Below are 26,418 nucleotides of genomic sequence, written 5' to 3' on the forward strand. Positions count from 1 at the left end.
TCATAATTCTTTGTATTTCTGTGGTCTCTGTAGTGATTTTTCCTTTCTCACTTCTGATGCTGTTTATGTGTGTAGACTCTCTTTTTTTCTTGATAGGTCTGGCTAGGGAAATTTATTTTCTGACTATTTTATTTATTTTCTGAAAGAACCAGCTCCTGCTTTCTTTGATTATTTCCATTGTTTTATTCTTCTCAGTTTTATTTATTTCTGCTCTAATCTTTATTATGTCCCACCTTTAACTGACTTTGGGCCTCATTTGTTCTTCTTTTTCTAGTTTCATTAATTGTGTGTTTAGACTGTTCATATGGGATTGTTCTTCTTTCTTCAGGTAGGCCTGTATTGCAATATACTTCCTCTCAGCAGAGCCTTCACTGCGTCCCACAGATTTTGTGGTGTTGAATTATTGTTTCATTTGTCTCCATATTTTGCTTGACCTCTGTTTTTATTTGGTCATTGATCCATTGATTATTTAGGAGCATGCTGTTACACCTCCATGTGTTTGTGGGCTTTTTCATTTTCTCTGCTTTATTTCTAGTTTCATACCTTGTGGTTTGAGAAGCTAGTTGGTACAATTTAAATGTTTTTGAATTTACTGAGACTTTTTTGTGGCCTAATATATGATTTTTTGTTGAAAATGTTGCACATGTACTTGAGAAGAAAGTGTATCCTGCTTGCTTTTGGGTGTAGAGTTCTGTAGATGTCTGTTAGGTCCATCTGTTCTAATATGTTGTTCAGTGCTTCTCTCTCCTTACTTATTTTCTATCTGGTTGATATGTCCTTTGGAGTGAATGGTGTGTTGAAGTCTCCTAAAATGAATGTATTGCATTCTATTTCCCCCCATTAATTCTGTTAGTATTTGTTTCACATATTTAGGTGCTCCTATGTTGGGTGCATATATATTTATAATAGATATATCCTCCTGTTGGACTGACCCCTTTATCATTAGGTAATGTCCTTCTTTGTCTTGTTACTTTATTTTGAACTCTATTTTATCTGATACAAATACTGCTTTTTTCTACCTATTAGTTGCATGAAATTTCTTTTTCCATCCCTTCACTTTTAGTCTGTATTTGTCTTTGGGTTTGAAGTGAGTCTCCTGTAGGTAGCTTATAGATGGGTCTTTTTTTTTAAGTTAGATATTTTTTTATATCATTATTGTACAATTACTTGAACAGTATGGTTACTACACTCCCCCTATTATCAAGTCCCCCCCACATAACCAATTACAGTCACTGTCCATCAGCATAGTAAGATGCTATAGAATCATTACTTGTCTTCTCTGTATATACTGCCTTTCCCATGGCCTCCCCTGCTACATTATGTGTGCTAATCATAATGCTCCTTTCCCCCACCTTATCTATCCCTTTCCAACCATCCACCCCAGTCCCTTTCCCTTTGGTAACTGTTAGTCCATTCTTGAGTTCTGTGAGTCTGCTGCTGTTTTGTTCCTTCAGTTTTTACTTTGTTCTTATACTCCACAGATGAGTGAAATCATTTGATACTTGTCTTTCTCCACCTTGCTTATTTCACTGAGCATAATACCCTCTATCTCTATCCATGTTGCTGCAAATGCTAGGATTTTTTTTCTTCTTATGGCTGAAATATTCCATTGTGTATATGTACCACATCTTCTTTATCCATTCGTCTACTGATGGACACTTAGTTTGCTTCCATTTCTTGGCTATTGTAAATATTGCTGCCATAAACATAGGGATGTATATGTCTGTTTCAAACTGGGCTGCTGCATTCTTAGGGTAATTTCCTAGAAGTGACATTCCTGGGTCAAATGGTATTTCTATTTTGAGTTTTTTGAGGAACCTCCATACTGCTTTTCACAATGGTTGAACTAGTTTACATTCCCACCAGCAGTTTAGGAGGGTTCCCCTTTCTCCACATCCTTGCCAGCCTTTGTTCTTGTGTGTCTTTTTGATGTTGGCCATCCTAACTGGTGTGAGGTGATATCTCATTGTGGTTTTAATTTGCATTTCTCTGATGACTAGTGAAGTGGAGCATCTTTTCATGTGTCTGTTGGCCATCTGAATTTCTTCTTTGGAGAAGTGTCTGTTCAGTTCCTCTGCCCATTTTTTAATTGGCTTATTTGCTTTTTGTTTGTTGAGGTTCATGAACTCTTTATATAATATGTATGTCAACCCCTTATTGTGTATGTCACTTATGAATATATTCTCCCATACTGTACGATGTCTTTTTGTTCTACTGATGGTGTCCTTTGCTGTACAGAAGCTTTTTAGTTTGACATAGTCCCACTTGCTCATTTTTGCTTTTCTTTCCCTTGCCCAGGGAGATATGTTCATGAATAAGTCGCTCATGTTTATGTCCAAGAGATTTTTGCCTATATTTTTTTCTAAGAGTTTTATGATTTCATGACTTACATTCAGGTCTTTGATCCATTTCAAGTTTACTTTTGCATATGGGGTTAGACAATAATCCAGTTTTGTTCTCTTACATGAAGCTGTCCACTTTTGCCAACACCAGTTGTTGAAGAGGCTGTCATTTCCTCATTGTTATCCATGGATCCTTTATTGTATATTAATTGACCATATATGCCTGAGTCTATATCTGGGCTCTATTCTGTTCCACTGGTCTTTGGGTCTGTTCTTGTGCCAGTACCAAATTGTCTTGATTACTGTTGCTTTGTAGTAGAGCTTGAAGTCAGGGAGTGTAATTCCCCCAGCTTTATTCTTCCTTCTGAGGATTACTTTGGCTATTCGGGTTCTTTGGTCATTCCACATGAATTTTAGAACTATTTGTTCCAGTTTTTTGAAGAATGTGCTTGGTATTTTGATTCGGATTGCATTGAATCTGTAAACTGCTTTAGACAGGATGGCCATTTTGACAATATTAATTCTTCCTAGCCAAGAGCATGGGATGAGTTTCCACTTGTTAGTGTCCTCTTTAATTTTTCTTAAGAGTGTCTTGTAATTTTCAGAGTATAGGTCTTTCACTTCCTTCATTAGGTTTATTCCTAGGTATTTTATACTTTTTGATGCATTTGTGAATGGAATTGTTTTCCTGATTTCCCTTTCTGCTAGTTCATTTTTAGTGTATAGGAATACAACCGATTTCTGTGTATTAATTATGTATCCCGCAACTTTGCTGAATTCAAATATTAGAGTGAGATCTGTGCACCTTCATGGCCTGAGAGACTATTTCCTTCCCCAGATTGGGGAAGTTTTCAGCAATTACCTACTCAAAGATACTTTCTATTCCTTTTTCTCTCCCTTCTTCTCTTACCCCTATAATGTGAATATTGTTCCGTTTGGATTGGTCACACAGTTCTCACAATATTCTTTCATTCCTAGAGATCCTTTTTTCTCTCTGATCCTCAGCTTCTTTGTATTTGTGTTCTCTTACTTCTATTCCATTTACCATCTCCTCTACTACACCTAATCTCATTTTAAATCCCTCCATTGTATGGCTCATTTCAGATATTGAATTTCTTAATGATTGAATCTCTGTCCAGAATTCCTTCCTGAGTTCTTGAATATTTTTCTGTAGCTCCATTAGCATGTTTATTTTTATTTTGAAATCTCTTTCGGAAGATTCATGAGTTCAGGTTCACTTGGCACTTTTTCTGGTGTTTGTGGGATTTTGGTTTGAACCAAGCTCCTTTCAAGTTTCATATTTGTATGTGGCACCCTGTAGTGCCCAGAAGCTCTACTCTCTGCATCTGCTTGCCCCTGGAGCAATGTCAGGGGTTGTGGCAGAGCAGCACTGGTCCCTGGGGGGAGGAAAGAGCGTGTCCATCCTTCCTGGCTTCTGTGCCTATCTCCACTGCCAGCACCAGTGGGCCAGATGAACAGATGTAAGCCTCTATGGTTTGCATTTGTAGCTGCCATAGGCGGGGCCTCTCTCTGGCTGGCCTCACACAACATCAGGGACTGCTGGTTTACAAGCCAGTGCTGACCAAGAGGAAGGCACAGCGGACTATGTATCATGGTGGGTGGCCTCAGAGCTGCATAGCCAGCCATGGGGATGGTGTGCCTGTAGCTCCTGAAAGCTTCCAACCTGCTGGGCAGAGTGCATCCAGACAATTTTGTCCACCTATCCTTTCCCCTGAGCAGGAAGCTCTGTGCAATCCTTGCCCCTTCAGAAGCCCTCTTGCTGTTAAGAAGTCTCTCAGACTGCCCACCTTTCTTTTGTCCCAGAGCAGCTGGATGTGGATCCCTGTTTTCCACAAGCGGCTGGGATCTCAGTCTCTCCAGGAATTCTGCCTGTCTTAGCTTTCCAACCCCACTAATCTCCAGAGCACCATGGAATGTAGGCTCTTTCTCCCAGAGCAGATCTCCAGGGCTGGGTGTTCAGCAGTCCTAGACTTCCATCCCCTCCCTGCTCTGTTTCTCTTTCTCTCACTGGTGAACTGGATTGGGGAAAGGGCTTGAGTCCTGCCAGATCACTGCTTTGGTATGTTACCCTGTTTTGTGATGTCTGCTCTTTTCTCAAGGTATATGCAGTCTGGTACACTCTTCTCTCCTGTTGCTCATTTAAGATTTAGTGTATTAACTATATTTTCATAGTATATGTGGTTTTGGTAGGAGGCCTCTGTCTCACATGTCTCACACCACCATCTTTTTATTATTATTATTATTATTATTAAGGTATCATTGATTTACACTCTTATGGTGTCACAAGAAAAACAATGTGGTTATTACATTCACCCTTATTATTGAGTCCCCCCATACCCCATTGCAGTCCATGTCCATCAGTGTAGCAAGATGCCACAGAGTCCCTATTTGTCTTCTCTGAGCCACACTGTCTTCCCTGTGACCCCACACATTCCATGTGCATCAGTCATGATACCCCACAATCCCCTTCTGCCATCTTTAATCTTTATTTTCAAATATATCCTTCTGTGGTATTGTGATTTATAAGAAATATGTATTTGGTCATTGAGATAACCAAAATATTGTTGGCTGTTGAAACTTCCAATCTGTGGTAGTTAACAGCCTAGGTCTTGCCACTGGCATCTGAAGTGGGGGCCTGGAGCAGTCTTGTAGGACAGAGTCCTTATCCTGTGCAACCTGAGGCTCCCTTTGGGTAAACAGTCAGAATTGAGTTGAATTCTTGGACACTATGCTGGTGTTCAAGAATTGCTTGGTGTTGTGTGCTTGGGGGAATACCCTCATGTTAACATGCGGTCTGGGAACTCTAAAGGGCTTTCCCGTCAGTATCTTTTTGTTTCTTTCATTCTTATTTTCCTATTTTCCTTTTTGCTTAGTCATTCTTTACCTTTTCTTCTTTTATCTTTCCATTTCTTATTATTCTCTTCTCTGCTTCCTCTGGCCTTTTTCCTGGCCTATTGTCAATGACAATCAACTTCACTTTTCGTGTTCCATTTTCTTATCTCCCTCTTACTAATTTCTTCCTTTTTCTTTTGTTTCTTTATTACACCATCTTCATTTTAATTTTCTGACTCTTCATCTGTGTAATATTCATATTGATTATTGCAGCTGAATAAATATTGAATATTTTAAAAGCTTTATTGAGATATAATTCACGTACCATAAAATTCACCCATTTGAAGTGTACAATTCAATGGTTTTCAGTGTATTCACAGATTTGTGCTTCCATCATCATCATCAATTTTATAACTTTTTCATTACTACAAAATAAAATTCCATACCCCCTAGCTATCACCTTGCAATTCCCACACATCTCCCAGACCTAGGTAAACACTAATCTACTTTCTGTCTCTAGGGATTTACCTATTCTGGAAATTTTATATAAATGGAACCACACAGTCTGTGGTACTTTGTGACTGGCTTTTCACTTAGCAGGTTCATCAGTATTGTAGCATGTATCAGCATGTATTTTTATTGCTGAGTGATATTCCAGTGATTCCAGTGTGCCACATTTTATTTATCCATTCATCTGTTAATGAATATTTGGCTCATTTCTGCATTTTGGTTATTATGAATAATGCTGCCATGTACATTCATGTGCAAGTTTTTGGGTGGACATGTGTTTTCACTTCTCTTGTGTATACACCAGGGAGTGGAAATGCTGGATCACCTATATTTAACCACTTGAAGAACTGCCAGATTGTTTTCTGAAGTGGCTGCCCTACTGTACATTCCCAGTATCAGTATATCAGTCCTAATTTTTTTCACATCCTTGCCAACTGTTGATACTATATCTGTCATTTTAATTATAGCCATCTTTGTGGGTATGAAGTAGGACCTCACTGTGGTTTTGATTTGTATTTCCCTGATGGCTATATTAAATATTCATAATTTCCATCACACAAAAAATCCTTAAAATGTTTTTCAAGGGCCATAGATGTCACTTAAAAATGACAACTTTTTAATGTTCACACAGGAAGATAAGGGAAGATTGAGGAATACTTTGTATTATTAATTTCATGTTTGCTTTGTTTCTAAATCCCAAAGAAAGAAGTAAAGCAGATTTAGACTAAAGCATAAGAACAGTCTGAGACTTAAGAACACCGAAGTCTAATTTTCTTTTTCTACTTATAGATCATACTATTTAAGTCTTTCCCCCTCACTTTACTTTCTAGACAAATGATAAATAATTGTTTTTTTAAGATTATGTTTGTGATTCAACAAGGGAATGGGAAATATTAAAAAGAAAAGCATATGATGACTACTCTGTTCCCCGAGAATAGCAACATGAAATTACTCATCAAAGTTCAGTGTATTTGTCCAGTTCAGCACTTCATCCACTTCCCATTCCATCACAGAATCTATTTCACCATCTTCAATAGCTTGTATTAGCCCTTTCGTTGCTGTGTGAATTAAACATAGAGTTTCACGATTTGTTGCTTTAGCCTTCAGCTCTCCCATATGGTACCTAAATAGAGGAAAGGAAGGAAAACATAAATCTGAAATAAGGGGTTACTAGTAGATGCAGTTACCATATATTTGTGCTGTGAAACTATTTACATATTAAAACAAGTTTTCATCCTATTTAACATCTAAACCAAGTTCTGTGTGTTGGGATCTTTTGAAAAACGCAAAGCAACTTAATCAATCACACTAACAGAGAAGCCTCCTCTTAAAATCACCTCTCAGTAAGTTGCACTGTTTATAGGTACAAAGAAAAACTCAGTTATCATATCACTGACTCAGAATGACAGAGGCAAAGTATCTGTGAAACCAGATAACTAGTATACCCATTTTATAGGTGAGGAAATAAATCCTGGAAGAGTTGAGCAATTTTTAATAAGTCACATGGCTAAGGGCAGATGGGAAGAGGGAAGGAGAGAGAGGAAGTGGTAAAGGGGAGAGAGATACATTTTTTCTGTGTCAGGTACTTTTCATACATTATCTTTAATTCTCTTTAAAAAGGCACAGCCATTTATGACAGCTATATTTATTCCCATTTTGTAGATAAGGAAATTGAGACTTAGAGAAGGTAAATCATTCAAGATCATGTATGTAGTAAATATATATCAGGGCCGGTATTCAAATCTGACTCCAAGTTCAGACTGCTTCAGTAGCATCGTTTTGTCTTATATTAGTCTGAGCATACAAATCAATGCACCCACCAAAACATGAGATGAATGAGTAGAGAGAAGTTAGTAGTCTTTACCAAGAATATTAGAATATAGCATTTTTTGTTTGTTTTTCATTTTAAGATCTACATTGGTGTTCCATTGTAAAGGCTAACCTATTCTGACATTGCATCCATTTATTAATTTGACACTTAATAGGAGTGGCACAGTGGTGGGGCAGAGCTAGAACTCTGTATCAAACTGCCTGGCTTTGAATCTTGCTTCTGTGATTTACTAGTATAACCTTTGCCAGATAACCTAGCCTTTCTGGGCCTTAGTGTCCTCTTCCTTAAAATGGTAATCATAATACTACCTTCTCCTACCACTCCTAGTACTCTTTAGAAATTTAAATCCCTTTAAAGCATTTAGAACAATGACTGGTACATAATAAGCATTCAATTTAAAAAAAGGCTTTCATAATCTTGGGTGGCATAGCTCTGACAGTGACAACATGTGGCCCTGCCCTCCAGAAGTTTCTGCTGTGTCAAACTGTAAATGAACAGCGATCCAAGAGAGCTAATGCTTTTGTAGAAGCAGGAGCATGTCTCTTGAATTAGACTGGCTAGTAAGAGCACACATTCTAAAGAAAGGATGATTTCACAATATTTCTGTAGCTCTTCATTCACTTACTCATTCATTTAATACTTATTGAGTGTCCACCAGATGAAATTACTTCATGGAGCCTGCAATCTTCCACTCTATATTCTCTGACCATAATAGGCAGCTCAGTAACCATGTATTAAATGAATAATGGTACCCACTGGCTCAGATTTTTTAGCTAATGCTCATGCCACCACAAAAATGCATTTAGAAATGAGAAACTTCTGGAATGCTGGGGATGAACACGTATTTTATGAATTCCTCCATGTTTTGCCATCCCAAATATACAAACACTTAAGAATAGATTTTGAAATGTGGATGGTATTCTTTATTCCTTTTACAACAGTAATATACAACAATTCAGGTACCTATTTTTGCTGTCATCAAGGACACAGAAAAAGACACTTTGTTTTAAAGAGAGTTTTAACACTTATTCCAATAATTTTTTTGAACTCTTTAAAAATTAGTCACTATTTATAGTTAAGTGGACTATAATAGTGATAAAACAATAACAGGTTAGCAAATAGGAACAGAACTTCAAATACGATAGTGATCAGAAATAAAGATCACTGTCCAGTAATCATAACTTATTTTATAAGTAAGTGGTGTTTTAAAAAGAAAACAAATATGATACAAAATTTGGCTTTATAGTTATGTTGTAATATATTTACTTTAAAGTGATCTCGTATTCTTTCTAAGCTAGAAAACTTAGAACATTAGAGAAATATTTTTCTTAATGTCACAATAGGGTGAGAAGTTAAAATGCAAATACCTAGTAAGAATCAAAGTTAACATTGGAAAGGAGTTCACAGAGAGCTAACATCTGTAAGACACAGAAAAGAAAGGAATGTAAAAATCAGAATTCTTTCAGTGAAACAGAGGTTTAAAAAAACCCAAGATTTTGTTGATTTTGTTAACTGTTGATTCTCAGCAACAGTCATATGGAAGTGTTTAAATGCCAACAATGAGTAAAGCACACAAAGTGTAATTTCTCTTTTCATCCCCTGCAACCATACAAAAAAGAAATAGTACCACACTTAGTCATAAGATTCCATACATTCATTCATTCATTCATTCATTCAACAAACAACACATACTCATTAAATACCTACAATGTCTGAAGCCCTATGCTAATAAATAGAACAGAGTCCCTGTTCTTTAGGGTCTCAAAAGTCTAGTGGATGTGGCGGACAAATATATAGATAATTGCAAAAATGTGACAACTGAATATATAAAAAAATCTATGGTAGTACATCAAAAGGAAGTGCCTAACTCTGTCTAGGTAAGTCAGGGAAGGCTTCAGAAGGAGATACTCAAACCAAGTATCAAAAGAAGATCTTGTTGCCATGTAACTGAGCCAGAAAAGAGCAACCTAGGGAGAGAGAATTTCATGTGGAATGTAGGTAACAGGAAGCCCCTAACATATTTCAGGTAAGGAAGGGACATAATTTGTTTTAGAAACATCACTTCAGCGTTTATACAGAGATGGGGAAGAGATTAGAGACAAAGAGACCAATTAGAAGGACTCAGTGGATAAAGGGGAGATGAGAATGAGAGGCTGCAGTGGGTAATGAGGGAAATGTCAGATTTGGGAGGTACTTTGGAAGCAGAATTAATAGGACCTGATAACAGATCACACATGGGAGTTTATTAAAGGTAAGAGGTGTAGGATAATCCCTACATTTCTGGCTTGGATTTCTGGGTAAATGATGGTCTCATAAAACTGAGGAATACTGAAAAGAAACAACTTTTATGATGGGGAAGATAAGAAATTCAGTTTTGGACCTGTTAAGTTTGAGATGAAAATGTCCATATAATTAGAAACAGAGCTTGGCTATGGAGGAGGAATGTTTTGAGAGTGAGAAAAGACTAGGAAAGAAAGACATAAAATAGGTTACTATTCATGTGCTTTGGCTTATCACTGGTTACCTCCCAGCTGGTGTTGTGCCTACGCTTAGGAAAGCCATTCCACTGTTCTGTCAAAGCCAGCTGTTTTGAGGTGATGGCACATATGGTGTGTTTTGTTGTTCATTACCACACTTACTTTGCTGTAAATGGTCCTCTGATTAGAGGCAATGTTGCATGGAATAAAATTATGGTGGATAAGGTATTCTGTAATGAATGGTGTTGCTGGCAAAAGTAATGGAAACAGAGAAATAAAATGGACATCCAGATATTTGTCTGTCACTATGAAGACAAGGGGAGGATGCCTCTATTATAAGAGTCCAGTATAGTCAGCCTCCCACCAGACAGCCAGGACATCCCATTACTGGAACCAAAGCAAATGTCTTTGCTATACAATCAGCTGTGACTGTAGAGCCAGAACAGGCTTGGTGAGGGAAAGACCATGTTTGTGTGTCTACAAGCAGCCTTCATCCCTGTAACCATATCTGCTTTGCCCATGGCTCCATTGAGGAACCTCCGAGGTGGACAGGGAGAAAAGCTGACATCCATGAGGTGGATCATCTTGTCCACCCGATAACTGAGAGCATTCTGAGTACACCTCTACCCAGACCTAATCACCAGTTTTCCAATTTAATTCCTTCCAAGTCCCTGATCAGCTGAGAAACTATTAACTACTGCCCACAGCCAATAATATCCCTGCCTTATCTATTTCCCCTTCTACATGAAGTGGAAAACCAGATGTACCACCTCCAGTTGTACTGACTGGGAGGATATCCTTTGACCAATTTCCAGACCAATTGAGGGACTGTAATCTAGTCTATTTTTTAATGTTGGCTGCATCCTGTGCAGATAATCCATGGTGAATTAGAACCTATATATTCTTGTCACAGGGGATCCCCTGTGAAGCCAAAGGCATGGAGGTGAAGTGGAGCCAGCGTGGCATTAAGTAGGTGTTGAAGGAGGCTGAGCCTTGGCCTCTGGACCTCTTCAGACCCATTCTCATATATGCCACATCTATTTTATACTGAAATGTTGCTGTATACTTTCAGTTTTACAGTTCAGTTGGATAAAACCCAGGTCAGTTTATACTCACATAGCACCTGGAATCATATTGCCAAGCACCCAGGCTCTACCAGGACCAGGAGCAGGCCCAGACCAAGGTTTCAAATGGACAATAGTTGTTGGCAGAAGAGGACATTACCTTACTCCTAAACCCTACAGGTCTGCACTGGGATCCTATTAGGACTCCATATAGTATTTCACTGTCTGCTAGACATTTCTAATACTGTTGGGACTGATGGGCCATAAAGCCTAAGTGACCACACTGTGGACCTGCAACCATGTCCTACTGGGGCCTGGTTGGAGTAGCATGCCCAAATGTGAGTAAGATACAAAGATACATTCTGTTCTTTCCATGTAAATGCAAACTGCGTCTTTGTGCATACTGATTGGCAAGGAAATAATACATTTGTCAGGCCAACAGCATACCAGACACCAAGGGCTGTGCTGATTTACTGCATTAAAGAAACCATATCTGGAAGCTTAGATGCAATTTGTGTCACCACCTGATCTCTACCACTTCAAAGTTCCATTATTCCAAGTGAACTAAAAGAACCAATAACAGCAGTTTTCTTCACTGTTATCTCTGGTCTATAAAGGACAGCCAACACAGAGTTCACTAAGAACTCTGCTGCTCCCCTTATTTATTTATTTAGGTATCGTTAACATAGAATTACATGAGCAACACTGTGGTTACTAGATTCCACCCATTATCAGGTCCCTACCACATACACCATTATAGTCACTGTCCATCAGCATAGTAAGATGCTATAGAGTCATGACTTGTCTTCTATATGCTATACTGCATTCCCCGTGCCCCCATACATTATGTGTGCTAATTGTAATGCCCCTTATTCCCCTTCTCCCTCTCTTCCCCACCAACCCCGCACAGTCCCTTTCCCTTTGGTAACTGTTAGTCCATTCTTCGGTTCTGTGAGTCTGCTGCTGTTTTGTTCCTTCAGTTTTTGTATTGTTCTTATACCCCACAGATGAGTGAAATCATTTTAGACTTGTCTTTCTCTGTCTGGCTTAATTCATTGAGCATAATACTCTCTATCTCCATCCATGTTGTTGCAAATGGTAGGATTTGTTTTCTTCTTATGGTTGTATAGTATTCCATTGTGTATATGTACCAAATATTTATCCATTCATCTACTGATGGACACTTAGGTTGATTTTGTATGTCTTTTTGAATCTGAGAACTTGTATTCTTTGGGTAATTCTAAGGAGTGGGATTCTTAAGTCATACAGTATTTCTATTCTTAGTTTTTTGAGTAACCTCCATATTGCTTTCCACAATGGTTGAACTAATTTACATTCCCACCAGTAGTGTAGGAGGGATCCCCTTTCTTTGAATCCTCTACAGCATTTGTTGTTCCTAGTCTTTTCGATGTTGACCATCCTAACTGGTATGAGGTGATATCTCATTGTGGTTTTAATTTGCAGTTCCCTGATAATTAGCAATGTGGAGTATCTTTTCATGTGCCTGTTTTCAATCTGACTTTCTTCTTTGGAGAACTGTCTGTTCAGATCCTCTTCCCATTTTTTAATTGGTTTACTTGCTTTTTGGGTGTAGAGGCATGTGAGTTCTTTATATATTTTGGATGTTAACCCCTTATTGGATATGTCGCTTATGAATATATTCTCCCATACTGTAGGATCCTTTTTTGTTCTACTGATGGTGTCCTTTGCTGTACAGAAACTTTTTAGTTTTATATACCCTAGTCCTACTTGTTCCTCTTTGCTTTTGTTTCCCTTACCCAGGGAGATATATTCATGAAGAAGTTGCTCATGTTTATGTTCAAGAGAGTTTTGCCTATGTTTTCTTCTAAGAGTTTTATGGTTTCCTGACATACATTCAGGTCTTTGATCCATTTCTACTTTATTTTTGTGTATGGAGTTAGACAGTAATCCAGTTTCATTCCCTTACATGTAGCTGTCTAGTTTTGCCAACACCAGCTGTTGAAAAGACTGTCATTTCCTCATTGCATATCCATGGCTACTTTATTGTATATTAATTGACCATATATGGTTGGGTTAATATCTAGACTCTCTAATCTGTTCCACTGGTCTATGGGTCTGTTCTTGTGCCAGTACCAAATTGTTTTGATTACTGTGGCTTTGTAGTAGAGCTTGAATTTGGGAAGCGAGATCTCTCCTGCTTTATTATTCCTTCTCAGGATGGCTTTGGCAATTCAGGGTCTTTTGTGTTTCTATATGAATTATAAAACTATTTGTTCCAATTCATTGAAGAATGCTGTCAGTATTTTGGTAGGGATTGCATTGAATCTGTAGATTGCTTTAGGCAGGATGGCCATTTTCACAATATTAATTCTTCCTACCCAAGAGCATGGGATGAATTTCCATTTATTAGTGTCCTTTTTAATTTTTCTTAAGAGTATCTTGTAGTTTTCAGGGTATAGGTCTTTCACCTCCTTTGTTTCGTTTATTCCTAGGTATTTTATTCTTTTTAATGCAATTATGAATGCAGTTGTTTTCCTGATTTCTCTTGCTGGTAGTTCATCATTAGTGTATAGGATTACAACAGATTTCTGTGTATTAATTTTGTATCATGCAACTTTGCTGAATTCAGATATTAGTTCTAGTAGCTTTGCAGTGGATTCTTGAGGGTTTTTTATGTACAATATCATGTCATCTGCAAATAGTGACAGTTTGGCTTCTTCCTTATGAATCTGGATGCCTTTTATTTCTTTGTGTTGTCTGATTGCCATGGCTAGGACCTCCAGTACTGTGTTGAATAAAAGTGGGAAGACTGGGCATCCTTGTTTTGTTCTTGATCTTAGAGGAGTAGCTTTCAGCTTCTCGCTGTTAAGTATGATATTGGCTGTGGTATTGTCATATATGGCCTTTATTACATTGAGGTACTTGCCCTCTATACACATTTTGTTGAGAGTTTTCATCATGGATGGATGTTGAATTTTGTGGAATGCTTTTTCAGCATCTATTGAGATGATCATGTGTTCTTTGTTCTTCTTTTTGTTGATGTGGTGGATGATGATGGATTTTTTACTGTTGTACCATCCTTGCATCCCTGAGATGAACCCCACTTGATCAATATGCGTGATCCTCTTGATGTATTTTGAATCCGGTTTGCTAATAATTTGTTGAGTATTTTTGCATCTCTGTTCATCAGGAATATTGGTGTGTAGTTTTCTTGTTTTGTGATGTCTTTGCCTGGTTTTGGTATTAGAGTGTTGCTGGCTTCATAGAATGAGTTTGTAAGTATTCCCTCCTATTCTATTTTTTGGAAAACTTTAAGGAGAATGGGTATTATGTCTTCTCTAAATGTCTGATAAAATTCCACAGTGTATCCATCTGTTCCAGGGGTTTTGTTTTGGGGTAGTTTTTTGAATAACATTTCAATTTCGTTGCTTGTAATTGGTCTGTTTAGATTTTCTGTTTCTTCCTGGGTCAGTCTTGGAAGGTTGTATTTTTCTAGAAAGTTGTCCATTTCTTCTAGGTTATCCAGTTTGTTACCATATAATTTTTCACAGTATTCTCTAATAACTATTTGTATTTCTGTGGTGTCCATAGTGATTTTTCCTTTCTCATTTCTGTTTCTGTTTATGTGTGTAGATTCTCTTTTTTTCTTAGTAAGTCTGGCTAAGGATTTATCTGTTTTGTTTATTTTCTCAAAGAACCAGCTGTTGGTTTCAGTACTTTTTTCTATTGTTTTATTCTTCTCAGTTTTATTTATTTCTTCTCTGGTCTTTATTATATCTCTCCTTCTACTGACATTGGGCCTCATTTGTTCTTCTTCTTCCAGTTCTAATAATTGTGAATTTAGACTATTCATTTGGGATTGTTCTTCCTTCTTTAAATAGGCCTGAATTGCCATATACTTTTCTTTTGAACTTGCTTTGCTGCATCCCACGGAAGTTGGGGCTTTGTGCTGTTGTTTTAATTTGTCTCCATATATTACTTGATCTCTGTTTTAATTTGGTCATTGATCCATTGTTATTTAAGAGCATGTTGTTAAGCCTCCATGTGTTTGTGGGCATTTTTGTTACCTTTGTACAGTTTATTTCTAGTTTTATACCTTGGTTGGTACAATTTCAATCTTTTTTAAGTTACTGAGGCTCTTTTGTGGCCTAGTCTGTGGTCTACTCTGGAAATGTTCCGTGTGCACTTGAGAAGAATGTGTATCATGCTGCTTTTTGGGTGGAATATGCTATAGATTTCTGTTAGGTCCATCTGTTCTAGTGTGTTTTTCAGTGCCTCTGTCTCCTTACTTATTTTCTGCCTGGTTGATCTGTCCTTTGCAGTGAGTGGTGTGTTGAAGTCTCCTAAAATGAATGCATTACATTCTATTTCCTCCTTTAATTCTGTTAGTATTTGATTCACATATGTCTTTGCTCCTGTTTTGGGTGCATATATATTTATAATGGTTATATCCTCTTGTTGGACTGACCCTTTATCATTATGTAATGTGCTTCCTTGTCTGTTGGTATTTTCTTTGTTTTGAGGTCTATTTTGTCTGATACAAGTATTGCAACACCTGCTTTTTTCTCCCTATTAGTTGCATGAAATTTCTTTTTCCATCCCTTTACTTTCAGTCTGTGTATGTCTTTGGGTTTGAAGTGAGTCTCTTGTAGGCAGCATATAGATGGGTCATGCTTTTTTATCCATTCTGTAACTCTGTGTCTTTTGATTTGTGCACTCAGTCCATTTATATTTAGGGTGATTGTCAATAGATATGTACTTATTACTATCACAGGCTTTGGATTCATGGTTACCAAAGGTTCAAGGGCAGCTTCTTTACTCTCTAACCATCCAACTTAACTCACTTATTCCACTATTAAAAACACAGTCTGATGATTCTTTATTTCTCTCCGTTCTCTTGTGCTCTTTGTGTTTCATGTGACTTTGTGGATAGCTAATTTTATTTTGCAATTAGTTAGTATTTAGTTGGTCTACTTCCTTTGCTGTTGTTTTATTTTCTCTGGTAACAGCTATTTAGCCTAAGGCATACTTCCATCTAGAGCAGTCCCTCCAAAATGCAGTGGAGAGATGGTTTGTGGGAGGTAAATTCCCTCAACTTTTGCTTATGTGGAATTTGTTTAACCTCCTTCAAATTTAAATGATGATCTTGCTGGATAGAGTTTTCTTGGTTCAAGGCCCTTCTGTTTCATTGCGTTGAGTATATCATGCCATTACCTTCTGGCCTGTAAGGTTTCTGCTGAAAACTCTGGTAGCCTGATGGGTTTTCCTTTGTAGGTGATATTTTTTCTCTCTCTGGCTCCTTTTAATACTTTTTCCTTGTCTTTGATCTTACCATTTTAATTATTATATGTCTTGGTGTTGTCCTCTTTGGATCCCTTGTGTTCAGATATCTGTGTACTTTCATGGCCTGAGAGACTATTTCTTCCCCAAATTGGGGAAGTTTTCAGCAATTATTTCTTCAGAAACACTTTCTATCCCTTTTTCTCTCTCTTCTTCTTCTTCTGGTACCCCTATAATGCAAGTGTTGTTCCATTTGTATTGCTCACACAGTTCTCTTAATGTTCTTTCATTCCTAGAGATACTTTCTTCTCTCTCTGCCTCACTGTATTCCTGTTCTCTAATTCTATTCTATTAACAGTCTCTTCCACCTCCTCCAGTCTGCTCTTAAGTCCTTCCATTGATTGTTTCATTTTTGTTATCTCCCTCTTGAATTCGTCCCTTAGCTCTTGAATATTTCTCTGTAGCTTATGCTTATGACTTTTATTTTGAATTCTTTTTCAGGCAGATTGGTGATTATTTCAGTCTCACTAAGCCATCTTTCTGGTGTTTGAGGGATTTTGGATTGAACAAGGTTCTTCTGACTTTTCATAGCCCTAGGGCAATGGAAGGGGTTGCCAGCAAATGGCGCATGTGTCAGCTGGAAGAACAAAATCTCTTCCTGCTTGCTGGTCTCCTTGCCTGTCTCTGCTCTTTGTGCCAGTTAACCATGCACAGGGAGCAGCCTATGGGTTAATCCCCTAGGCTGCTGTGGTGGGGGTGGCCCTTGGGATGTCCAGGGAACTTGTGGGGGTCACAGGCCAGCTGCACATGTCTGCCACAAGGACATGGCCTCTTCATGTCTCCCTGTCTCTGCACCAGTTTGCTCACAGGTGCTGGCAGGGAAGAAGAAACAGCAGGCTGCCTATTTCTGTGAGGGACCTTGGAGCTGCGTTACCACCTATGGAGACAGGCACCTGAAGTTCCTTAAAGCTGCCACCTACTGGGCTGAGTGTGCCAGGATGATTTTGTCCACCTGTTAAACCCTTGTCCCTTTAAGACTTTTAAAGCACCTACTTTTCTTTTGTCTCAGGGCAGCCGGCTGTGGGAACCTGGTTGCAGTCTTAGTTTGGATTTTACTTTTCTACTCCTCTAATATCCAGAGATGTTGGGTTCTTGCAGATGTAGTCTGGCTGGTGTACTGTATCTTCTGGTCGCTCTTTTAGGAATAGTTGTATTTGCTGTATTTTCAAAATATATATGGATTTGGGAAGAGATTTCTGCCACCCTACTCACTCCCCTATCTTTGGGTGGAGTCTCCCATTATTTCTTAATAACCTGATGAGAAGTCTATCTTCTGGGGCCTCCTGGAGTTACAGCTAGTGGTGGCTGAGTAGATTTCACGTAATAGGAATAAACATATGCATTCCCCTGAGCATTTAGAAATCCTTTTTCTATATCATACCATAGAAATTCAGGCATTTTGTAACTAGAGCTTTGGTTAAGGTCAGGCTTAGATTATCTAACCTAATGGATTATTCAAATCATTTCTGGGTACTCAAGCTAACACATTAAATACATAATCCCAGGTGGGTGTGGCCATTATCAATAAATTTGACCCAATCAACTCTTGATATAACAACCTTAAAATCCATCTCACACATGCTTCTGAGTCTCCTGTCAATATAAATTGGTAAGTTCTTGTTTAAGTATTTTGATTTATAAACTGTCTCCTCCTGGACATGACAAGTAAACCTTGTACTTCTCTGGGCTGTTCAGAGATAGAACTCTCACTGTGGTTGAAGGCAATGAGCAATGTTTGTGGGGGAATCCTAAGGAGAATTAGCATAAGCATGTGAGGCAACTATACCAGGTATAGTCATTGAAAGGCTTATGCAGAGAAGGGCTAGTTTCCTCGAAACAAGGGGAAAGCATTTTCTCCACCAACAGGGACATTTGAAGGTTCACGGTTCTCAGCCTTGTCTACGTCTGCCCCCAAATTCTTCCCCACCAGTGCCCTTACCTTAGTGCACAAGTCTTGACAAGGTTAAGCATTTGGTTACAGTGCAGGCACTGTAACCCTGTGATATTTACAACTGGTTCCTAGGTTGCCCCCAAATCATAGATGTTGGACCACATCTACAAGTGCAGATGGACTACTTCAAGGAGATCTACTGATTGCACATGTTCTTTTAAAAATTGATAGATAATGTATAAAGAAAATGTGGCACACACACACAGGAATACTATTCATCCATAAAAAAGGAATGAAATCTTGCTGTTTGAGATAACATGGATAGACCCAGGGCAGTATGCTAAGTGAAATAAATCAGACAGAGGAAGAAAAATACTATATAATCCCACTTGTATGTGGAGTATAAAAATTAAACAAAATGAAATATAACAAAAAAGCAAGCTCCTAGATACAGAGAGCATATTGGTGGTTGCTAGTGCAGACTTGGGGGTGGGTTGAAATGGGTGAAGTGTGTCAAAATTCTTTTTGGCAACTTTCCTGAGGTGTAATTGGTGTTCAGTAAAAGCATATTTAAACCACAAACTTGGTTTGTTTAGTAAGTCTAAGTATTCCATCAACTTACATTTGCCTCATCCATTCTATTTTTCTAACTTTTCTCTTCTTTTCCATATCTTGCCTTCTTTTCAGTTTAGAAAAATGGAATTTGCTTTCCTTTTGGTCTCCCATCACTATATTTTCAGTAGACATCCAAAACTATTGAGAAATGAAAATGAATATACAAATGTTGGAATACTGATTGTGAGGTTAATCTGACTATAGACAAGAACTTCTATGTGTTCAGTAGGAATATACCAAGAAAAAAATAAAGGAGCGGATAGACCCTCTTAAGTATTTCTAATTAAGTGGTGGGCAAACAGCACATTGAGCCTTCAGAAGCACATGCCAAAGAAAGACTAAATAGCATATTGAGTGTACATAATATTTGTCGAATGAATAAGTGAATAGACGTATTCTAAGAGTGTTTTGTTTCTCACAAAACAGATCTGACCTACTCTTACTGCTGTTAACTTTTGAAGATTCTAATCCTTAGAGTGTAGGCACCCTCCAAAAAGACAAGAAGTCTTATGTCCCAAGGGTTTGTGTTTTCCCCTAGATGACATTTTATCCTAACTGGGTGCCTATTTTCTAATTTCAATTAATTCCCCCTCTCCATCACACACACATTAAATAGCAAGAAGAATTTGCTATCCCCCACAATACTGTATTTGCCCCTATTAAAGCACATATTTATTGCACTGTACTGAAATATCCTGTTTACTTGACTATCTCCCTAATTATAAGGTAAACTATTTGAGGGGAGGGAATCTTTATTTTCCATTGCATCCTTATCATCTAGTACAATGCCTGACACATGGTTGGTATGCAGTAAGTCTGCTGAATGAATGAATGAATTCACACCTTGATCATTTTTACTTTTCATACTTAGTATATTTAATACACCACATTCTACAATTTATATACTAGAGATTGTAGATTCGAATGACAGTTTTTGAGGTCATATAAACAGATATCCAGAGCTATAGAACCAGAGAAAAAGATTGTTGTTAACCTATAAAACGCAAGCTTACAAATATCCTTAGGTAAAAATTATCTCCACAAAAGGGAGATTAAATATGGGTGTCTATAGAAAAGTCCCTGAATCACATATATGCATTAGAAACTATGTATATTTAAAATAATTCTATTCAGTTAATATGAGTACATGTTAAACTCCCAAACACCACAAAAATCCAAAAGATTTCCTACCACTCTTTTGTTACAAGCTCTGTAAGAGAAAATGTCATATTACTCTCAAGACCTCCCACCTCTAGCACAAAAATATCATCAAATTTGCTTTGTTATAAGGATGGCATACTGCGAGTATCTAAAGATGGCCAAATTGGAGCTGATTACTAAAAGTAGAAATAAATGTAAGAAAATAATATTGTTATATCTTGAATTATTAGTAGTAATCCCAGAGTAGTTAACTTAAGCAATTTATATTAACTAAATTACTAGGATTTATTGTTTTAAAAAATAATATATAAGTTAATTTCCAAAGAGACAAATTTATAAATATATGAGATTCAAAATTATTAACATTTCTTTTTTCTTACTCTATCAGAAACAGGTCTCCAGCCATTGTTCTCTATACGACGATACCAGCCACTATGATCTTCTTCCTGAAGTTTATCACTTTTAACATGAGATGTATGTTTTGCTGGAAGTTTCGTATAATTTCTAGGGCTGTTAGCACACAGATCTTCAATATGTCTGTGAGTGAAAATTTTATAGTATATTTCAGGTGGAAATCTAACCTGTAGATGGAAAAGTTCAAAGAACCACTGTAATCTACATAATTGGTTTATATTTTTAAAAATTACATCTGTTAAATTTCATAAAATGTGCTTTAAAACTACCAAATAAGAATTCATCCATACTTACACCACCTAATCTGAATCGTACTTGAATGCCAGCAGCAGCATCTAGAAGTTCTGCCTACAAAAAAAAAAGTTACTCTTCAACATTCTGTATATATCAATTCACTACTTCTTATATTATCATGTTAAAATAGTTGTTGAATATATTGATTATTCATGAAATAGGTCAAGTGAATAAACCTCAAATAATTATTTTTAAATTAGATAATATTTTAAGATTTAATTTCTCATGCACATCCAATAAATGAAACAGCTTACATAACTGGAAAAATGATGCCAAAATATGTTTTCTTTCTATGCACTATATATAAGCATAAAAGCCAACTGACTTGTTATTCATAAAACAAGTTCTAAATAAGCCCTCAAATATATGACTGATATACTAAATATTATTTTACAGGTAAAGTCAGAGAAAAAGATTGTTATTGACCAATCTGAGTATAACACCAGATGACCTTTCCTAACTACCTTTTATTAAATCAAAAATTCACATTCACATTTTGTAAAGATTGTTAAGTCTTCTAAATTTCAGTGCCCTGCATGAAATGAAAAGTTAAATGAGGAAATAGATGTTATTCTAAATTGTTCAGTCTATAAAGCCTGAAAGACAACATTAATTTTCTCCTAAAAATAATTGTATATATATATATATATATATATATATATACACACATACTATATAGGGTCATAGTTCAAATATGAAAAAATATGTTTTATAACAGGATTTCAAACTTGTTCATAAAATATGAATTTTGTATAAAACTACATATTTTATGAACAAGTTCGTATAAACATACATACTTTTTTCCCACTAAAGAAGAAATTTTAAGTGTACAACTCTGTGAATTTCTACCCTTCCTCTTTTAGTTAGGGTAAGGGGGTGAACATGTCGATCCAATCAGAGATTGAGCTGGGTCAAGTCTGGATTTCACTTTTAGTAATCTATATCTGATTTGTCCAATTCTAGTTTTCCCCCATTTCTCAGATAGGGTCCTGGCAGGTCTCTATCTCCTCAACCATTGGAAAAGATTGGAGAAATGCAGTTACACTCTTTAAAATATTTGAGCTTAATTCTTTATCCTTCTACCACCTACAGACTCAGATGGGGGTGGAGGGAAGTCTTTGTGTTTAAGACAGTTCTCTTCCCTCTAGCATTCCTTTGTCTGCTAAACTTACGAGGTGAGATCATAAGAAATTTCATTTAATGGGATAGTGTTACTTAAAGTAGACTTAGATTAGTTATAAACATTCACTACAAATTCTAGGGCAACCAAAAATGTAAAAAAAAATGTGTAATTGATATACTAAGAGAGGAGAGGAAATGTAATCATATAAAATGCCCAATTAAGCCAGAGAAGGCAGAAAAAGAGTGCAAGACAAAAAAAGAAACAAAGAACAAGGGCAATATATAGGAAATGGTAATAAATATGGTAAACATCAAGCAAACTACATCAATAATAATGTGAGTGGTTTAAATACACCAATTAAAAAACAGAGACAATCAGAGTTCATAAAAAAAAAGACCCAAATATGTCTTATCTACAAAAAAATCCCATTTTATAATATAAAGAACAAATAGGTTAAAAGCAAATGGATTTTAACACTAATCACACTAATCAAATGTAAGCTGAGCAACTACATTAATTTCAGACTAAGCTGAATTCAGAGCAAGGAAAATTATCAGGGATAAAGAGGAATATTAGATGATGATAAAGTGGCCAGTTCTTTAAGGAAACATAGAACTCGTAGAAGAAAACATAGACAAAAACATCTTGAATATAAACATGAGCAACTTTTCCTGAAAGCACCTCCTCGGGCAAGGAAAATGAAATAAAAAAATGAACAAATGGGACTACATCAAACTAAAAAGCTTCTGTACAGCAAAGGACACCATCAGCAGAAACAAAAAGGTATCCTACAGTATGGAAGAATGTATTTGTAAATGGCATATCTGTCAAGGGGTTAACATCCAAAATATATAAAGAACTCACATGTCTCAACACCCAAAAAACAAATAACCTGATCAAAAAATGGGCAGAGGATCTGAACAGACAATTCTCCAAGGAAGAAATTGAGATGGCCAATAGGCACATGAAAAGATGCTCCACATTGCTAATTATTAGGTAAATGCAAATTAAAACCACAATGAGATATCACCTCACACCAGTTAGGATAGCCAACATTAAAAAGACTAGGAACAACAAATGCTGGCGAGGATGCAGAGAAAGGGGAACCCTCCTTACTGCTTGTGGGAATGTAAAGTAGTGTAACTATTGTGGAAAGCAATATGGAGGTTACACAAAAAACTAAAAACAGAAATACCATTTGAACCGGAAATTCTACTCCTAGGAATTTACCCAAAGAAAACAACCTCTCAGATTCAAAGACATATGCACCCCTATGTTTATCGCAGCACTATTTACAATAGCCAAGATATGGAAGCAACCTATGTGTCCATCAGTAGATGAATGGATAAAAAATAAGTGGTACATATACACAATGGAATACTATTCAGCCATAAGAAAGAAACAAATCCTACCATTTGCAACAACACGGATGGAGCTAGAGGGTATTATGCTCACTGAAATAAGTCAGGCAAAGAAAGACAAATACCAAATGATTTCCCTATTTGTGGAATATAACAATGAAGCAAAAGTGAAGGAACAAAATAGCAGCAGACTCACAAACTCCAAGAAGGGACTAGTGGTTACCAAAGGGGAAGGGTGGGGGAGGGTGGGTGGGTAGGGCAGGAGAAGAGGATTGTGGGGTATCATGATTGGTGCACATGGTGTGTATGGGGTCACGAGGAAGACAGTGTAGCTCAGAGAAGACAAATAGGGACTCTGACATCTTACTACACTGATGGACAGTGACTGCAATTGGGTATGGTGGGGGACTCGATAATATGGGTGAATGTAGTAACCACATTGTTTTTCTTGTGAAGCCTTCATAAGAGTGTATATCAGTGATGCCTTTATTTAAAAAAGAAAAATTTACACAGTGTTATGTCAGATATATTTCAATGAAAAATACGAGGAAAAAAAAGAAAGAGAATATACAAGTAACCAGTATTAACCAAAAGAAAGAATATACAAGTAACCAAAATAAAGAGAAACTATTTCGGATTCTAAGACATTAGAAAGATCATAAGAGGATTTTACAAACAACTTTATGCAAATAAATTTAAAAATTTACATGAAATGGATGACTTCCTAGAAAAGCACAACTTACCAAAACTAGCATAAGAATTAACACAAAATATGAATGGCCTTATAACTGTAAACTGAATTTGTAATTAAAAACCTTCTCATGAAGAAAACTGGCACTGATAAGTCCTACCGTATATTTAAGGAAGAAATAATACTCAGTGTTTAAAAAAATAATCAAGAAAATAAATGGAGAAAAACATTTCCTAACTTGTTTTAGGATAGCACCTAAATTTGATACTAAAATCTGACATAAATAATATGGGAAAGCAAATTACATGTTCTGCATGAATGTAGGTGCAAAATTTAAGCAGATATTAATCAATGAAATCAGCGATGTTTAAAAAGGCCTGACATTATAACCATAATGTGTAGATTCCAGGAATGCTATGTAGGTTTGACATTCAAATACAAGAAACATAATATCTCAATTAAAGCAGAGAAATGTTTCATAAAATTTAACATCCATTCTTGTATTGGTCAAAAAACTTTTTGTTCAATAAGAACAGAAGGACTCCTATTATGTTAATGTGTGTGCGCGCAATTTAATTAGTAGTTTAAAACCTATACATGCTAAAGTTACTCTACAAGAAGATATGTCAAAGAAATAATCAATCTTCCCATGTTTTCTTCCGCCTGCTACTACTATAGCTTTTCTTCTTCCTTCCTAATTACAACCCTTAAATAGAATTCGTGTCTCACATCGAATTTACCGAGTATCATAATTCTTCCAAGTGGTAAAGATACCTCAAGACAAATGCTGGGCATAGAAGCCACAGGGCATAAATATGCAACGAAGTAAAAAGCTAACCTTTTCAAACAATAAGGCTTCTCTCTCACTTACCAACTTTACATTTCCCTGTATGGCCCCGGAAGATGACTGGTTAGCCAGAGACGGGTAAGATTCCTCAAGGGAGGAACAACCTAAGACAGGCACAGTTGCAGGGGGGCCATCAGGTGAGAAATTGGGGATCAACAGAGGTGAGGCTTAGAACCTCACCCCCCTGTTCTGAGAGAAATCTTCTGCATACGTGGATGTTTTATTGCCCTTGTCTAGCTTGGATTAACACATAGTCTACAGGCACACACCTGATCATCTACGTTTGCTCTCTTACAACACTAAACTATGTTTTCTACCTTTATCTTGTATCTACCTACCACTTCAGCATTTTATTAAAAATAATAATAATAAAGAGAGAAATGTGGTATCCACATATAAATCAAGTATAAAAATCAAATGAATATTCATATTTGAGCTGACTGTTTATAGTTCATAATGCATGAGCAAAACCGAAAGTTTCTGTGATGACTGCCCTTGTACTGTTCACCATGTAACTTATTCACTATGTAAGAATTTGTTCTTCATGTAAGAACTTGTTCGTTATGCTTCAGAAGATGGGAGACTGATGAAAATTAGGCTTGGGGTGGATTAATGATTGTGCATTGAGCACTGACTCCCCTATACAGAATTTTATTGTTGTTAACAACCATTTGATCAATAAATATGAGAGATGCCCTCACAAAAAAAAAAAAAAAGTATACACTTCCAATTGTAAAATAAATAAGTAACCGGGATGTAATGTATAGCATAAGGAATATAGTCAAAATATTGTAACAACTTGGTATGGTGATAGCTGGTACCTAGAATTATCATGTATATAAATGTTGAATCACTGTGTTGTACACCTGAAACTAATGTAATACTGTGTGTCAACTACCCTTCAATAAAAAATAATTATCTACAAAAAAAAAAAAAGAACAGAAGGGATTTTTTTTAATCAAATAAAATTTTTCTATTAAAAAAACCCTAAAGTACACCACATAATGATGAAATATTGAGCCATTTCCTTTGAAATCAAGAATAAGAGAGTGGTAGCCACTTATATTCATACCAATTTACTGAAGTTTCTAGTTATTGCAAAGAGCAGGAAAAATAAATAGAATGGATAATGTTTGGAAAAGAAAAAATAAAACATTATTTGAAGATGGCATGCTGTTTATATAGAAAATCCAAAAGAATCTATTTATAAATTATTAGTTAATAAATGAGGATAGAAAAATTGCTGACGCCAATGCTAATAAACAAAGATTGACTCTTTCTATATACTAGCAACAAAAACTGGAAAAAAAAATTTCTAAAAAAAATTGGTAATTAGAAATATTTCATAGGAGTTTAAAAAATAATATTTCATATTTCATAGGAGTTTAAAAAAGCAAGGTATACATCTGACAAAAGATGTTCAAGTCCTCTCTATAGAACACTATAAAGCTTTGTTGTGAGAAATTATAATGATGCATATTGGAGTTTCTGAAAGAAAATGCTGATATGAAGTAGGGGTGGTGCCACATGTTTATTAGGGAGCAACACCTATGAAAGGAAGGGGAAGGAAGAGTTTAAGCTACAGCACAGGCCCCACAAAGCGTGGACCAATCTTGCAAGGA

The 26,418-nt window shown here is 36.6% G+C and overlaps 1 protein-coding gene across 1 annotated transcript in view; it reads right to left on the reverse strand.

Moving 5' to 3' along the window:
- C13H11orf65 (chromosome 13 C11orf65 homolog) overlaps window positions 1–26,418 on the reverse strand; it is a 110,523-nt gene that overhangs the window by 18,023 nt on the left and 66,082 nt on the right. The window contains exons 4-7 of the mRNA XM_057490694.1: window positions 20,775–20,828; window positions 20,447–20,647; window positions 18,913–19,043; window positions 6,658–6,828 (exon numbers count right to left, since the gene is read on the reverse strand). Of these exons, the coding sequence (XP_057346677.1) occupies window positions 6,658–6,828; window positions 18,913–19,043; window positions 20,447–20,647; window positions 20,775–20,828 (557 nt within the window). The remainder of the gene's footprint in view (window positions 1–6,657; window positions 6,829–18,912; window positions 19,044–20,446; window positions 20,648–20,774; window positions 20,829–26,418) is intronic.

Source organism: Manis pentadactyla, chromosome 13, assembly GCF_030020395.1.
Source record: "Manis pentadactyla isolate mManPen7 chromosome 13, mManPen7.hap1, whole genome shotgun sequence".
Lineage (NCBI taxonomy): Eukaryota > Metazoa > Chordata > Mammalia > Pholidota > Manidae > Manis > Manis pentadactyla.